At 33.8% G+C, this 15964-nt stretch overlaps 1 protein-coding gene across 2 annotated transcripts; it reads right to left on the reverse strand.

Moving 5' to 3' along the window:
* Positions 1 to 3253: 3253 nt before the first annotated feature.
* On the reverse strand, positions 3254 to 7627 carry INH3 (inhibitor-3). Of its 2 annotated transcripts, XM_086452869.1 has the most exons (4): positions 7493 to 7615; positions 7208 to 7409; positions 4706 to 5126; positions 3254 to 3466 (listed from the first exon to the last, which is right to left on the reverse strand). In XM_086452869.1, the coding sequence occupies exons 2-3, from the start codon at positions 7210 to 7212 to the stop codon at positions 4733 to 4735; spliced, it is 399 nt and encodes a 132-aa protein (XP_086308995.1). In that variant the 5' UTR covers positions 7213 to 7409; positions 7493 to 7615; the 3' UTR covers positions 3254 to 3466; positions 4706 to 4732. The 2 variants fall into 2 exon arrangements, with proteins under 2 accessions (XP_086308995.1, XP_086308996.1); XM_086452870.1 differs by lacking the exon at positions 7208 to 7409 and having other exon boundaries at positions 7493 to 7627.
* Between the last annotated feature and the right edge of the window lie 8337 nt (positions 7628 to 15964).

Below are 15964 nucleotides of genomic sequence, written 5' to 3' on the forward strand. Positions count from 1 at the left end.
TTCAAAACCTTGGATCAAATTCAAAAGAATTTTTTTTTTTTCTTTCAATTTGAATTTTTTTCCATGAAATCTAGAGGGATGTAGTGTTGGATTGTTATTGTGACAATCCATTTGAGTAGAACAACTCTTAGTAAGACTTAAAAGAGCACTAAGTAAGGAAAGTGTTTTTCATAGGAGATCTTTCGAGGTTAAAAACCAGGCCAACTTCATGGATGATCAGGATTATTGTTGATCATCTAACATCAATTAATTTGTGTTATTAAGTATTCAGTTGACATGGCAAGGGCACAAAATCATAGATCTTTTTCTTCGGGATTCACAAGGAGAAGATCAATGGTTTTGTGCAACACATCATCCGAGTATAGATTGAGTGAAAATTTTCGAGTCAGAAAATCATTAGCGATTTGATAATGACATAACCCATATCTTATATCTCATAAACAATTGATTGGATTATACCCATTAAATCAAAACAACTACTAAGCATGGTTGAACCAACCAATGATGGCTGCCCATATAACTAGTGGATCAAGTTGAAGTGCTAACTTAGCTAAGTGGTAAAGCATGTGGAGTGTTATTCTCACGTTGTTTTAAATTCAAACCCCCTTGAACCCTACTTCATTTGTTAACCACTAATTCTATACCTTAAAAAAACCTAATGGTTTAAGTTTTATTTTTTTAACAATTACCACAAAGACTTATTGTTTGAAAATATGTACTAAAAAGTCTTTTCTAAAAAAAATGGACTCATTAGTGCTCACTTTATCAAATATTAGTCTAAAAATAATTTTTGAAACATAAATATTGTTATTACTCTTTCATTAATGTTGTTAGAATCCACTCCAATGTATGTTAAGTAACAAATTAAATGCAAAAAATTAAAAATTTATGACCTGGATCCATCTCAGGGTTTGCTCGGTAATGAACTTGATAAAGTGAGGTTTAGTGGGTAATGACCTTCATAAAGCAAGGCTCCGTTGGAGTTGTCAGAACTCCAAGGGAGTTTTTCTAATAAAAGTGTAACAGTTAGGTCTGCTGGATAAATCTCTCTTTTTTGAACTAAGGGAGGAAATTATTTTTCGTCCCCTCTGGCACTCAAGCGTCTCAATGTTATAAGCTTTGTTAGTAATTCAGAATTCAATAAAATTTTGATTCGTGAAAAATTCGAGTTCTGTTCAATTTTGGATTGCAAAAATCAAATCTAAAATTCAATAATATTATCCGTTTCATTTTAAAAATTCAAAAATAAAAAATTTGACCATATGATAGTGATGTTAATAGTGATGGTGCCGATGAAATTGGTGGTGGTAATGGTGATGGTAATAATCATGGTCGTGATAATAAAGACATTGAGGTCATTGTTCCATTGATTTTTGAAAAAAGACCAAAAGTCAAGGGATAAATCATCAATTTGAAAAATTAAGGTGTAATCTCAAATAAATATTGAGGGGTATGTCATTATTTTTTTAAAGATAAAAAGGACATTTGTCTCTTAAAAAGATGGATTACTCCAAAATTTTGAAGTATGACCACTTCAAAGTCTGACTTGTGTAACACGTCACAACTTATAAGTTCACACTTTGCAACATATAACAAGTTATAGTAGCATTTTTTTTTTCATCGAGTTTTATAAAAATTCATAAAAAAAACATTTTATTATTTTCAAATTTAAAATCCATGAATTATTCAAAATAGTTCAATAATCCGTAGAATAATACTTTCAATTAAAAACGAAAAATTTGTGAATTTTTCAAGAATTAAATGGGAGATTGCTAACATAAGTTCTTTTTTGAGTGCTGACAATAAGACACGGTTTTGGCGCACGCACTTTATGCGTTTGCTCATAGCCCAACAAACGCTTGACATGTGACATAAATTAAATAAAGAGATTCTCACTCTTACTCGCTACTCACATATTTATTTTTTTAGATTTCAAATCTTAAAAAAAGCCATTGGGCCCACATTGATTATCACATTTACAATCCAACAATACAACCTTTTAGATTTCATGAAAATATTCATATTAAAAAGAAAATTATTTTTTGAGCTTGATCCAAAGAATTGAAAAGAATGGTCAGCGAACCAATTTGTTCTTTAAAATTCATATAATTATCCTCAACAACTACATTGCATTGGATCATGCTCTTAATGACATTGACGATCAGATAAGAAAATTTTCTTTATTTCACTATGGGCTGGAGAGAGATAATGGCATTAATTGCGTTAGCCACAAACTGCATCTTATTATGAAAATTCTTTTTTTTTTAATGAATATTTATTTGTTATCAAATTGATGAAATACCCTTTGATCTTGGTATTTTCTTATAGACTAATGAAAATAACCTAAATACCCTTATCTTTAACGCTAACCCGAAAACGGACAAAAGTTTTCTTTATTTCACTATGAGCAGGAGAGAGAAAATGGCGTTAAGTGCGTTAGCCACAAACTGCGTCATGTTATCATCTTTTTTAAAAAGATTATTTATGTGTTATCAAATTGATGAAATGCCCTTTGATCTTGGTACTTTCTTATAGATTAATAAAATGACCTAAATACCCTTATCTTTAACATCGAATCCAAAAGCCCTTGATATTTCACGCAAAAAACCTGTTATCTTCCACCATCTATTTTATATTATTTTTTAATTTATTCAATTCAACTTCACCATACCCCCTCATAGAAAACCTTTGTTTTTTTCTATTCAAAATTCCATTGACTTCTACTTCTCCAAAATGGGGTGTCTGACTACAGATTGAAGACTGCATTTAGCCCATTTTTCAATAGTCTATTAGAGAATACTGGGTATCTCAAATATTTACCAAAACATTGAGGGGTATACCTAAAAGATTTCATTCCAAAAGCGAGAAGAATTATATTTAAACAAAAAAAATTGGCATTCCAAACGAGCCTTGAATTTCCTAGATCTCTACCAATTACTCTAATAATCTGCTTCTCTGTTCTCTCTTATTTGAGTTTTTTTTTTCCCTAAACATTTATATCGAAGAAATAGTGAATGAACCCAGCTTATAAGATGCAAAGAGGATTGGATTTGGTGGGAGCCATTGAACGATTGTGCGGGAAGAGAGGCTTCAAATGAGTTCTTATTGCTTTTCATTATGTTCTATGGGTATAATCTATTTTATAGGATTCCTTTATTAGGATAAAATCTTCTTAGTGTCTTCAAATGGGTTTTCTTATTTAGTGTGACTTCTTTCTTTCCTCACTTATTCCAGGCACCTAGACAGTTACATGGACAGAGAAAAAATTTCTATATATATATTTTTTATTTGTCTACCCCACTAAAAGTTCTACAATTGAATAACAAACAATACCAGCAGACAAATGCTTCATACCAGACACGAAAAACAGGACAGAAACTTCGAAAATCTGTCATAGAAGGCAAAGCATAGAAGAGATCCCGACTTGTGTTCTGAGTGAACTCCATCGATTATTATTCTTGTTAAGCTGTCAACAGAAGATCAACAAGTAAGAAAAAAAATAATTCAACCAACAAAGAAACTGGAGAACAAGATCAAACAAGCTGAAAAAATAGATCGCTACTTACAAGAACAGAATAAACAACATGAATTTGACATAAAAGCTGCTAAATATTTTGCATAGCTATGGGATCACTAAAGAAAATGTTGACTCATTAGGCAATAGAGGGTTATGGAGCCCGTGATGATTTGGACTAGGGCTTCGACTTGGAAACAAAACTTAATTCTTTTCAGCGATTATTTATCTATACATAGTTTTGGAATATCTCAGCTTATTTACATTCACTATTTTTCTGTGGTGTATTTATCACATGATTTTTAAGTGATTCAAAAAACTCTCATCATATGAAATAAACTATACATATAAGGTTTGTGTTGGACACCTACACACGTGTCCAAGTCTTTGTTAAATTGAACTACGTCTGTAAACCAGGCTCTAACTGGATATTGTGGTCTTTCTATTGAGCACCTCTTGCCTATACAAAGCACAGAGGAAATCCTGCCAGACTACAATCTCGTCTGTTTTTTGAAAACTTTTGGTGGTTCAGTTTAAGCTCCTCTTTGAGGGTCGGTTCTACATTTTCTTCTGTACAATATTTACTTAAGACCTAATAGGATGAGAAGCAGAGAAGTGAGATGAAAGTGTAGGAGATACTGCAGTCATACTTTTTTTTTTTTTTTTTTTATAATTATTATTAATACCACAAAGGGGAGAAAATAAAGAAGGCTTCACTGGGATTTATCCCTGCTTACCTGATATGTGTGGTTTGTGGGGCATTGCATGTACCCGGAGGATTTGGGTGAGATATGGTGCTCTAAGAGATCAGTTGCCTCGACCTTGATAGTCGGGCCTACAGGTCCGGAACCCCATCATAAAAAAAAATAAAGATAAAGAAGGCTTCACACAGAAAAACAGACAGCCTATTAAGGAGCTGCTAACAGTATTCCATAAAGTGCTCTCAATATAATCATACATGGGAAAACCCAGTCTCAAATGCATTATAGCTGTACAAGAACCTAATATCTGATCAGACAAGTTCGGTATTCTTTTTCCTCAAGAAGGAAAAACAATATTTAGTGTTCCTTTTACGACCAAACTATCAGAACCAGGTATAGAAGACATCAGCAGAAACTACACATCTAAAACACCAATAATGAAGAATAAAATCCACATTGTTTTCTAAGAAGAAAAATATTGTACACTTACACAACATTCAAACTTGATCAATGCCTATTATGCTCCATGACAGCAACTACTTGTGCTTGCCTCACTATCCTTCAAGCAACAACCACCATTGTTGACATGGGCATCTTTTTTGGATTGGTCAGAATCATGGTTGTGCTCATCATCATCACTGTCATCCTCATCAAAGGGCTTTTGTTTGTGGAAGATGCAACACTTCTTAGAGCTCTTCCTTTGAAGGAACTCATTGTCAACTGTGCCTTCCTTCCACGTGACCTTCTTCTTTGTTGATGGAGGACGAGAAAGACGCAGTATCAAGGTTTGCTGCTGCTGGCGTTGCTGGGAATGAGATGGGTTTTCAAGGGTTAGGGTTGTGGTGGAAGAACCCACTGGTTGACTACTAGCTGGTCTTTCCATGTTGGTCCAAATTTGGATATGCTCAGTACTGCCACCACAACCAAGGGATTAAAGACTTAGTATCAAACTGTGACTCAGCAGAAATAAAAATTGTACAAATCTACTGACTTAGAAAAGCCTGGTCTGATTTGGCTAAAGCATATCAAATATACGAAATCGAAAGAACCTTTCACGGTTCCATCTTGTAAAAAGATTAGACTAATAAACACCTTTACCAAGTGATTATTCTTTTGGATAGTTCTCATGATAAATTTCTCCTCTATTGTCCATGCTTACTTGCCCCCACAAAAAATTTTCCACTCACGCTGGGCAATATCCTGGCTCCGCCCCCGAGTACTACCATCTTAAAATCATTGACGATGGTAAGAATGTCACTCTTATTTCATCTACAATTCTTTGAAGATAAAACCAAGAATGACTCAAATAAATAAATACTTTTTAGAGCTTAAACACTAAAACACACACACACATGCAACGAGAGAGACGTGCATGTGTGTTTGTGTGGGGACTGGGGGTGGGGAGGGAGGAGTGCAGGGAAGATGGGGCAAGGAAGTAACGGTTCTTCATGTTCAAAGCAGAGCTGCTAATGTCTCAAAAACACTTGGCGCTCATTGCAGGTGGTTAAGACGATGTTGTATTCTAGTGTCAAGAATTAAGACATCATCAAAACTATAACGAGACGGCGAGAAACTATATACCACAATCAACAATCCCCAAGGAGAAATTCAAGTTCAAGGTTATAAACTTTGAGCAAGAAGCCAGATAGCTGAGACCAACATTGGTAATGAAGTCACAATAGCATAGAGCCAATTCAACAATAGGTCAGAGGTCAAAGAGTATAAGAAGTCCTCAATCATCCAAAAGTTTTCTAATTTGACCAAACTAAAATTATCTCCACTTCTCTCAATTCAGGAATCAATTACAGACGGAACTTAAAGCTTCATCTGCAGAGTAACAACCTAGCGAGATTCCATTTGTTCTTTCTCCACGCGTTTGCATGCTAAAGACAAAAAATTCAGGTCTATGATTGTCTTAACTCTTAATACTGCACAAAATCTCCCAAAGTAATTGGTAAGGTCCCCCATCAAAGCCATAATTTTCCTTCTTGTCACTAACGTAAAGAAATTGGCTTCAACCTAACATTAAAGCAAAGCCCAAATGTTTTGTTCTCTATCAAACTCAATTACATGATAAAAACCCACCAAAATTGTTTCTGACTCTATGTTAGCTGTCCAATGCCTAAAAGGTGAGTGCATCATCCCTTGGAGGATTAGAAATAGTGTCATGAACATTAAGGAGCGTATGAATTCTCTTCACCAAGTTGACATCTCGTTTAGCTACAGAGAAACTAACAGGGTGGCAGACCTTCTAGCCTCTATTAGATCTTCTATTGGGATATCTGAGTTCTTTCCTTGTGATTTTCCAATTGAGCTCATTGCCATAATGGAGGAGGATGCGAGGAGGCACTCCTATGTAAGAATCTAATTGTTTTTATTTCGTTCTCTGGTTGGGGGTCTGCCTAATCCCCGACTACTGTCCAAAAAAAAAAAAAAAAAAAAAGCACCAAAGTATGGAAACTTTAGAACTTAAACAACTATGTTTTCGTGAATGCGTTCATTTCCAATTTTACCTTTCTTAGTCTTTCCACCCATCCATCTCAACAACTTTATTACTCCAAATTTATGAACATATTGTCTCTTGATTGCCTAACATTCAGATATTTAATGGCCATCAGTTTTTTACGGTCATTCCTCACAATGTATACCACTACTAGAGTTATATTCAATATTATTTGGCTGGTCACTACTTATTCTAAAGTCCTTGGAATCCAATACAGCTCTCTCAAGTTCTAGTTTTGGGTTGATTCCTTCTTTAGTCTAATCAAATAACACTCCAATCTCATATTCAAAATAAATGAACTAAACCCATAACTCCTTTCCAGCACAATAAACTTGATGATTAAATCCCCCCCAAAACAAAACAAAAAAAGACTGATTTTTAAGAAAAATATCCCATTAAAGCATAAAAGATTAAAATTAAAATTTTATTTTATATCCTCAACAAATACCCAGATGATATCTAGAATCAACAACAATACAGGACAAATACCTCATATTATATCATCAACAGATGCCTTTTTCCTCATTTTCAATGGCAAAAACCTAAGTTTTCTGAGATCACTGATATAAATCCAATCTCATAAACAGAACCAAAAAAATTCCAAATTTTCCCATTCGAAAAGGTTACAATCAGAGATTCCAAATAACCAAAATTGAGCAGTTTCAGAGACGAAAAAACAGAAACCCGAGATCTGAAATCAAATCAATTTTGTGTATTATTATAATACGGATCTAAATTAAAAGAGAAGAAATAACAGAATTTACGAAAACTTACCCGAAATTCGATAAAACCAGGTGAAGATCAAATGAAGGTCGTATAGATTGTGGCGGCTAGGTTGATTATCTACGCGCTTTATTTGTTTGATAGAAATTCCTAATTTCTCAATTTCAGAATATCTTAATAATCTATAAATAAAAGAATAATAGAATATGCCCTTATACTATTTTCAAATTATTTTTGGGCGATTTAAACATTACCCTCAACATTTTGGTAAATGTTTAAGATACCCCTGTGTTTTCAAACTGCTGACATATCCTCTTTATCTTGGTCTTCTCTCAGAGACTATAATAAAATGACCTAAATGCGCTCATCGTCAATCTTAATTCAAAAATCATTAATTTTTCTTTCCAAAACCAGAATAAAATGATTTTACCTTCATCTTCAAACTTAGGACCTTAGCTCTTTCAAATTTTAAGAACAAAATATTGTATTTGGGGATATAGAAGTCGTTGAAAATTTTCATATCGTTAGTATTGATTTAGATTTTAAAAGTATTTAGTTTTTGTGCTAAAATCAGATTAATCGATGCTACAAACACAAATCAACCCCAAAAAAAAATACAATGGATTGAAGATAATTATAGATGTTGAAGTATGGTTCAAAATCAACTTTAGGCCCGGCTTAATTGTGTTTCATTTTAGATAGGTTCAAGATAGTTTGGGTTGGGCTTATGATTTATGTAAGTGGTCCACTTATGTGGTACTTCCAAAATTAGAGGAGAGGTTGGGGAAGAGATTGAGATCAAGAAGAAGTTGGTGAAGTTAAGTAATAGAGGTGATTCTCTTGTATCAATTTACTCATTGGCTGGCTTTAATGATGTAAGTTTCATGCATGTAACAAGGTGGTTGACTACCTTGCTTTTTTTCTTTCCTATTTGGGTCGTTTGGAGATCGCTTGTGGATCTTCGCCTTATCTTGTTTCTCTTCTTTCCCAAGATAAAAGGGGCTGTCTTTTCTTGAGGTTGTAGCTGGTCTGGGTTTGCCTTAACCATGTTGACCTTTTAAAAAAAAAAAAAAAATCAAACACCAACGTTCATACCTTTGTGGATGTAGCCTTTGGGTGAATCACATGAATCTTCTCTTGTTGTATTATATTTTCCTCTTTTATTTATGTGATTTTGACTCATTTTCTATTTGTTACTATTGTTTGAGTTTATATTTCATTTTCATTATTAAACAAGATCTTGAAAGTGTGGCATAAGAGGTGTTTGTTGAAATACCCAAGAGGTATAGCTTCCTTCAATCGAGAAGTTGATTCCCACTTAAATTCTAATTTTATTTTTATTATTTTATTTTTTCTAAATGAAGATTGATTCTGTTTTCAAACTGTGTTTCCTGTTGTCTAATACAGAATTTGATTTTAATTTTTTCACTTTATCATTGCATGAGGTGGACATCCTACATAAGAAAATTCATTATTTGATCTAGACTACTCTGAATTCGAATTTGTCAAGTATGTTTATAATTTGATTGAGTGTAAGTTAGTACACCCACAATATTCATTTTTGATTCTCAATTGATTGACTGCCCCCACTTAGCGGAAGAAAGCTATGGAACAAGAAGTAGTAATTCTAGTAGCTTTTGTGGTCATCCCCATCTCTCTCAGTACATTTTTTTTGTTTGTTTGTTTGTTTGTTTATTTTAGAAGCTCATCAAATTTGTTGAGAGCTAATATATAAGTGTAATTTGTGTAGATTATGACTTATCTATGGTTTAAGTCACTCTTCATTGGCCTCAAATCAATGTTTCTTTGACTAACTTTCTTGGACTGATTTGATCTCGGTCAATGACACCTATATATAAAGTGCTAAAATTAGATACTTAATCTCAATGGTCCATTTTTTTCTTCTTTCATGTATTATGATATTGTACTTTGAAGAAAAAGGCTGTTTATTGTTTCTTAGGTAGCATTCCACATGGAAACCAATGGAAATCTCATATTTTTTTTGTTATATTAAAGCATCCATCCATAACTTATTATCATGTCTTATGTATATATCATGAAAATGATTAGTTTGTAAATTATCTAAAATACAATGTTGAATCCATTAGTATATTTTTTTTTTTGGGTGGGGATTTTCCAAAGTCAACATTTTGTATAATGTCATTCCAACGTCACATACATTTAGTTCGAATTATAAAAATGAGTCTCCCATTATCAAAATCTGATTTTTAGCTAAAAATTGAAATTAATAGGAATGTTTTCTTGCAAAAACAGGATTTTGTTTCTTGAGTTTTCGCGCTAAAGTCACATTTTTACGTTTTAAGTATATTATACTTTGTAACAGAACTGTAACAAACAGAATCCTAGAACCATGTTTCTAGGACATATTTAACTCATACCATTTATAGACAACTTTTCTTATACATGGTTCAGATTCCAGCCTTTATCTTAATTAAGAATAGGTGATTGTTATCTGCAAAAACTAATAGGCAATCACCTATTAGTATCAATTTTGAAACCAAAATCTGGCAATCACACATTTTCTCATAAATTTGTGTTTTTATACATTTCGGGTTTAGAAGATGTGAAAGTGCGTTACCCTCTATGATTAAGAATGGTACCTTCAAGGTGTGAAGTGAGAGAAGAGATGTCATAATTGGGGTTTGAATTTTGTTGATTTTTTATATAACATTTAAACCGAACATTTGTTCATATAAATTTAATATCTATGGGAGTTGAGGGATATTATTTTACTCAATTTGTCTTTTTCTTTTCAATTTTTATAACAGTCATCTTCAGAGTCAGAGGATTAAGACAAGGGTTTCTAAGATTCATCACTATGTTGAAAATAACCGTCTAATCACCCTTAAAAAGTAAATGCGTCCGGAACATATAAATTATAACTAATCATGCTTGTGGAACAAGGCACAATAGTGAAATTCGGAACTGGGAAAAGAAGTTTGTCCATTGCCCTTAAGTTAAAGAGGAAGACGGAGAAACCGAGGAGAATTGGTGTTGGTTAGCTCACCTAAAATACTAATTAGCATGAGTAGAAGTGCATCTACTTAAGTTATAAAAATTAATATTATTCTAAATTTTATTATTAAACAACTTAAGCTTGAACAATTTCAGCTTTGTTCAACTCAATCCAATGGAGCTCACTAAGCTCGACTTTTTTCGTTTTCATAATTTTTTTTGGGTCGAGTTTGGGGTGGGGGGTGGGGAAGGATTTGAACTCATTAACTGTGAAGTTGCATTGTAATATGTCAACCTTCACTAGGTTCAACTATTTTCCTTCCATTTTGGCAGGGGTGTTATTCTACATTTTCCCTAATGAACATTTGTTTCTTTCTTTCTTTCCCAAAAGAAACGAAACAATGTGACAAGTCCCTGGTGGCAAATGAGAAATGCTGACAATGGGCATTTGGAAAAGGTTGTGGAGAGCGACCTACCTGTTCAACGGCGTCGAGTTTAATTTGGTAGAGGAGATGCAATATGTGGAAATCAAGGATCTGTGCCTCCCATTCCTCTCAAGGGGATAAGCCTTATATAACTCTTCCTCTTTAATCTGTGGCAATTAATATTACTTCCATATCGCATACAACACAAAGAAAACCAATTAGACTGCAAAGAGTAAGTCAAAATTCTATCCAATTTACAATGTGGAAGAAATGGGTACACTCTTCTTCTCTCTAAACCATTTGAATTCTAAAGAGAGGAAAAAAAAAAAGATGAAAAAAGCTAAGAAAAAAAAAAAGGGAATCCCTATAACCCAATCAAAACTCCCTTGTACTACTCTCCTGAGCTTTACAGTATCCCAATTGTGTCATGGTAGTTTCTACCTGTTGCGACGCAATTGTAGGTGAAGAAGACTGAGAGGAGAAATGGGTATGATAGGCCATGGACAAGTGACACTTGCTCCACAAACGTTTGGTTGGGTATGAGATCGTTTTGGTACGAGAACATAAGTTGGAGCAACCACTCGTAGACTTGTGCAGAGCACAACTGCAGTTTCGATGGTATGGCCTCCTCTCTTTCTCCATGTCAAACATGGATATACATCCTTCATATACACATCGAAGTGCGTCTCCTCCACCACCCATTCTCTTCAACTCTCACTTACACTGTAATTTGTGTTTTTGTTGTGAATGTGTGTGGGTGTTTGGCCAGTATTAAGTGAAGTGGTTACTCAAAGTTTCGAGTGTTTAAATAGAAGCACGGGAATCATATTTAGATGTCTCCAAGGATGATGATTTCATGGAAAACTCCGCCTTAGAATTGTAGAATGTGTTGTTGTCTTGGTGATGATGGCTAAAATATTAATGTAGAGCTTGGAATGCAACTTAAGAAAAAAAGTAGGGGGGTAGAGAGAGAGTGGTTGGAATCTTGCTTGGGAGAAAAAGAGAAGAGTGTGGCATGCCCTGTACTAAGCGAAGATCACTAAGTTTGCCTACTAAGTAACTTCTTTTTTTGTGTGTTTGAAATTTGGAATGGACTCATTATCAATCACATGGACAACAATATTATAATAGATGGGCCTATAATCAATAGGTTACAAATCATTCAATATATATTTATTTTTTTTACCAATATGACGTTTCAAATGGTGGTCCACACTATTCACTGTCTCATATTTTTTTTCCAAATGAACCATCATATAGTGTGTCCCAGTACCTTTCTTAATTGGCATGTGTTGCTTGTAATGTTGTTTCATTTTTATGTTAAGTGGGTGCAGGTAAAATAATTATGTTACTTTGTATGGTTCATAGTTAGTAAAAAAAAATCAAAAGTAGAGCATTGTAGAATTTTGTATCTAAATAAAATACTTACATCCAAACGATAATGATATAATAAGGTAATGCCCTCCTAAATGATAATGATATATCTTAAGCATTTGCGATAACTCTAAACAAATGAAAAAGTTTGTCTGGGTTACTTCATGCATTATTATGTGGGGAAAATTTCAGTTTGTTTCGATGCCTTGAGATTCTCTCCACGATTTCAATCGAAAGGGAGCATTTGTTTTCACATGCACAAAAATCAATGAAAGATAATTTAAATCAACGACTACATCCCCAAGTTCAAGAGATTTGCTATTTTAATTGGAGTACGTGTTTATTTGGAAGCATTGGCTTCTTGATATCTTCTTCACCCATGAACAGAGTATGAAAAATAGATGGACTCCCTCTTCAATTCTATTTGTTTCTAATTGAAGATAGATTCTCTTTTCCAATAATATTTCATCTAATTTAATATAGATTCCAATTCTTTTTTTCTTTTCTTTTTTTAACTTTATTACTTGTGCCGGGTGGACATAGAGTAGATGAAAATTCAGTATTTGTTTGTCTCACGAGCAATGAGTCCAATTTTGTGGTCATCCCTAATTAATTTTCTCGATAAAAAGATTATTTTTATTTTCTACTTCCTTTTTTTTTGTGGAAGCTCATGAAATTTGTTGAAAGCTTATATAAGTGTGATCATTGTTTGTCTCCAAGAAATCTTTCTTTGACTAACACCTAGGATTAATTGAAGATGTTTCTTTGACTAAAATTTTCTTGGATTGTCCAATCTGGATCAATATATAAAGTGCAAGAATTAGATACTTAAAAGTGCAATGGTTAACTTTTTTTTCTTTGATGGTTATATTGTAGTACAGTAGTTTGATGAACATGACTGTTTATTGCTTCTTTAGTAGACTTCCATATGGCCCACCATTCAAAACCTCATATTTTATATTGAAGTGTCCATCACATAATCCATTGTCCATTTTTATATATGAAATGAATAATTTGTTCCAAGTTATTTAAAATACAATATCAAGTGCTTTAATTGTTTTTTTTAATCGGCAGGAGGAGAGGTGGTGGGGTATTTTCGAATTTAGCACTGATGTCATTCCTATTTTACATTTGAAACAAGATACAAGTCGCTTCTTGCAAAAATGACATTCTGTATCTTGTGTTTTCGCGCTAAAGTAACATTTTTGCTCCCTGGGTATATAATACTTTGTATTACACCATAGAAATAGTGTCACCAAAAGGAGATTCTGAAAACATTTAAGGTTAGGGTTCATCCTTTATTTTAATGACTGCCTATGAAATCATGTTTGTAGGCCCTATTTAACCCATTAACCTAATTGGCAAGAACTTTCCAACACTTGGCAGAGTTCATTTTTTCAAAACCCAATCTGGCAATCACACAGTACTCAATACATTTTTTATTTATGTACATTTCGGGTTAAGAATATGTGAAAACATGTTTTCTCTTTATAAGATCCTTGCCTTTCGAGGTGTCAAATGGGAGAGAAGAGATGTCATAATTGGGTTTCAAATAATATTGTTGGTCTCTAATACAATACTGAAATCCAACATTTGTCATATAGTTCTTGTTGTCAATATCTTTGAGAGTTGTGCAATATTTGATACAATTTATCTCTTACCTTTCATTATTTAAAACAGCCGTCTTCTGAGTTAGAAGATGAAAAAAAATTCTAATATTCTTCACAATGTTGAAAACTACCGTTCCTTTAATCTTAACAAAAATTAGTAAATACATCCGAAACATATAAAATATATAATTAATCATACTCAAGGACAAGCTATAATAGTGAAAACAGGTGAATACCCAGAACTGAGTAAAGAAGTTTGTCCATTAATAAAGTGAGGAGAATTGGTGTTGGGTAGCTCACCTAATTAGCTAGTATGAGTAATGGTGCATTTTCTTAATTAATAAAAATAAAGAGTCGGATGATGAGGACACAATTTCTAATATTCTTCACAATTTTGAAAACGTTCGATCCTCTAACCTTAAAAAATAAGTAAATATTTCCGAAACGTGGAACAGGGTATAGAAGTTTGGCCATTATCCTTACGTTTAAGAAGATTACAGAAAAAGCAAGGAGAATTGGTGGTGGGTAGCTCACCTAAAGTCCTAATTAGTATGAGGAATAATGCATCTTCTTAAGTTATATTATTAAACAATTTAAGCCTAAACAAAATTGAGCTTGTTAAGGTTCAATCTGAGTTGCAGCTTAGCTCACAACTCAGTCCAATGGAGCTCATTAGGCTTGACTCTATTTTTGGATGGATAAACTGGACTTGAGCCCATCGCCTCAAAGTGCATTGCAATACATGTCAATCAATTGAGATGGGTCTAAACCAATTAACGGGTTCGACTCACATTTGCCTTCCATGTGTGTTATTCCACATTTTCCAGAAAGAACATTCTTCATTTGTTTCTAACCCAAAACAAATGAAACAATGTGGCAAATCCATACTAGAAAGAGAGAAATCCCAATGATGGGCATTTGGGAAAGGTTGTGGTGAGCGACCTACCTGTTGAATTGGGTTGACTTTTACTAGAGTAGAGATGCAATAATTGGGAACTATGGATCGATGTCTTGCATTCCTTTCAAGGGGATAAGCTATCCTCCCACTTCACCTGTGACAGTATTACTTCCATATCACGTACATGACAAAGAAATCAATTAGACTGCAATGGGTATGTCAAAATTCTATCCAATTCACAATGAGGAAGAAATCTGTACACTCTTCATCCCTCTAGACCATTTGAATCTAGAGAAAGAAGAAAAAAAAGGAATCCCAACAACCCAATCAAGACTCCCTTGAACTACTCTCATGAACTTTACACAAACCCAATTGTGCTGTCGTTGTCTCTACTATTTGGGATGCAATTGTAGATGAAGAAGGGCGAGAAGAGTAATGGGTATGGGCCACAGACAAGCGACACTTGCCGCACAAGCTTTTGGTTGGGTAAGATATTGTCTTGGTTCGGCATAGGTTGGAGCAACCACTTGTGGACTTGTGCAGGGCACAACTGCAGTTTCGATGGTATGGCCTCCGTTCTTTCCCCATGTCAAGCAAGGATATACATCCTTCATATACACATCGAAGTGCGTCTCCACCGCCCATTCTCTTCAACTCACTCACTCACACTGTAATCTATGTTTCTGTGTGAATGTGAATGTGTGTGGGTGTTTGGCTAGTATTAACTGAAGTAGTTACTCAAATTTCCGAGTGTTTAAATAGAAGGGTGGGAATCATATTTAGATGTCTCCAAGGATGATGAAACCATGGATTACTCCGCTTTGGAATTGTAGAAGTTTGTGTTGTTGTCTTGGTGCTGATGAGTAAAATATTAATGTAGAGTTTGGAATTCTACTTAGGAAAATAAGTGGGGGAGAGAAATTAAAAAAAGTTTGGAATCCTTCTTAGGAAAAAAGGATAAAGGCGTGGCATGCCTTGTACTAAGCGAAGATCACGAGGTTTGCCTACGAAATAACGTATTTTGAGTTTGAAACTTTTCAGGTCTCATTTACTTTGTATGGTCATAGTTATTTTAAAAAAATAAAGTTCAAAAGTACATTATTGAAAAATTTTCATCTAAATAAAGCACTTAGAAATTGTTATTGTTGCAACAATCTCAACTAGTACTTTTTAATGGCTCTACTTCTATTACAAATCGACCGCAAAGTATTCAATAGGCATGTAATTGATTGCAGTAATG

This window comes from Akebia trifoliata, chromosome 8 (genome assembly GCF_017979445.1).
Source record: "Akebia trifoliata isolate Shusen 1 chromosome 8, ASM1797944v1, whole genome shotgun sequence".
Classification (NCBI taxonomy): domain Eukaryota; kingdom Viridiplantae; phylum Streptophyta; class Magnoliopsida; order Ranunculales; family Lardizabalaceae; genus Akebia; species Akebia trifoliata.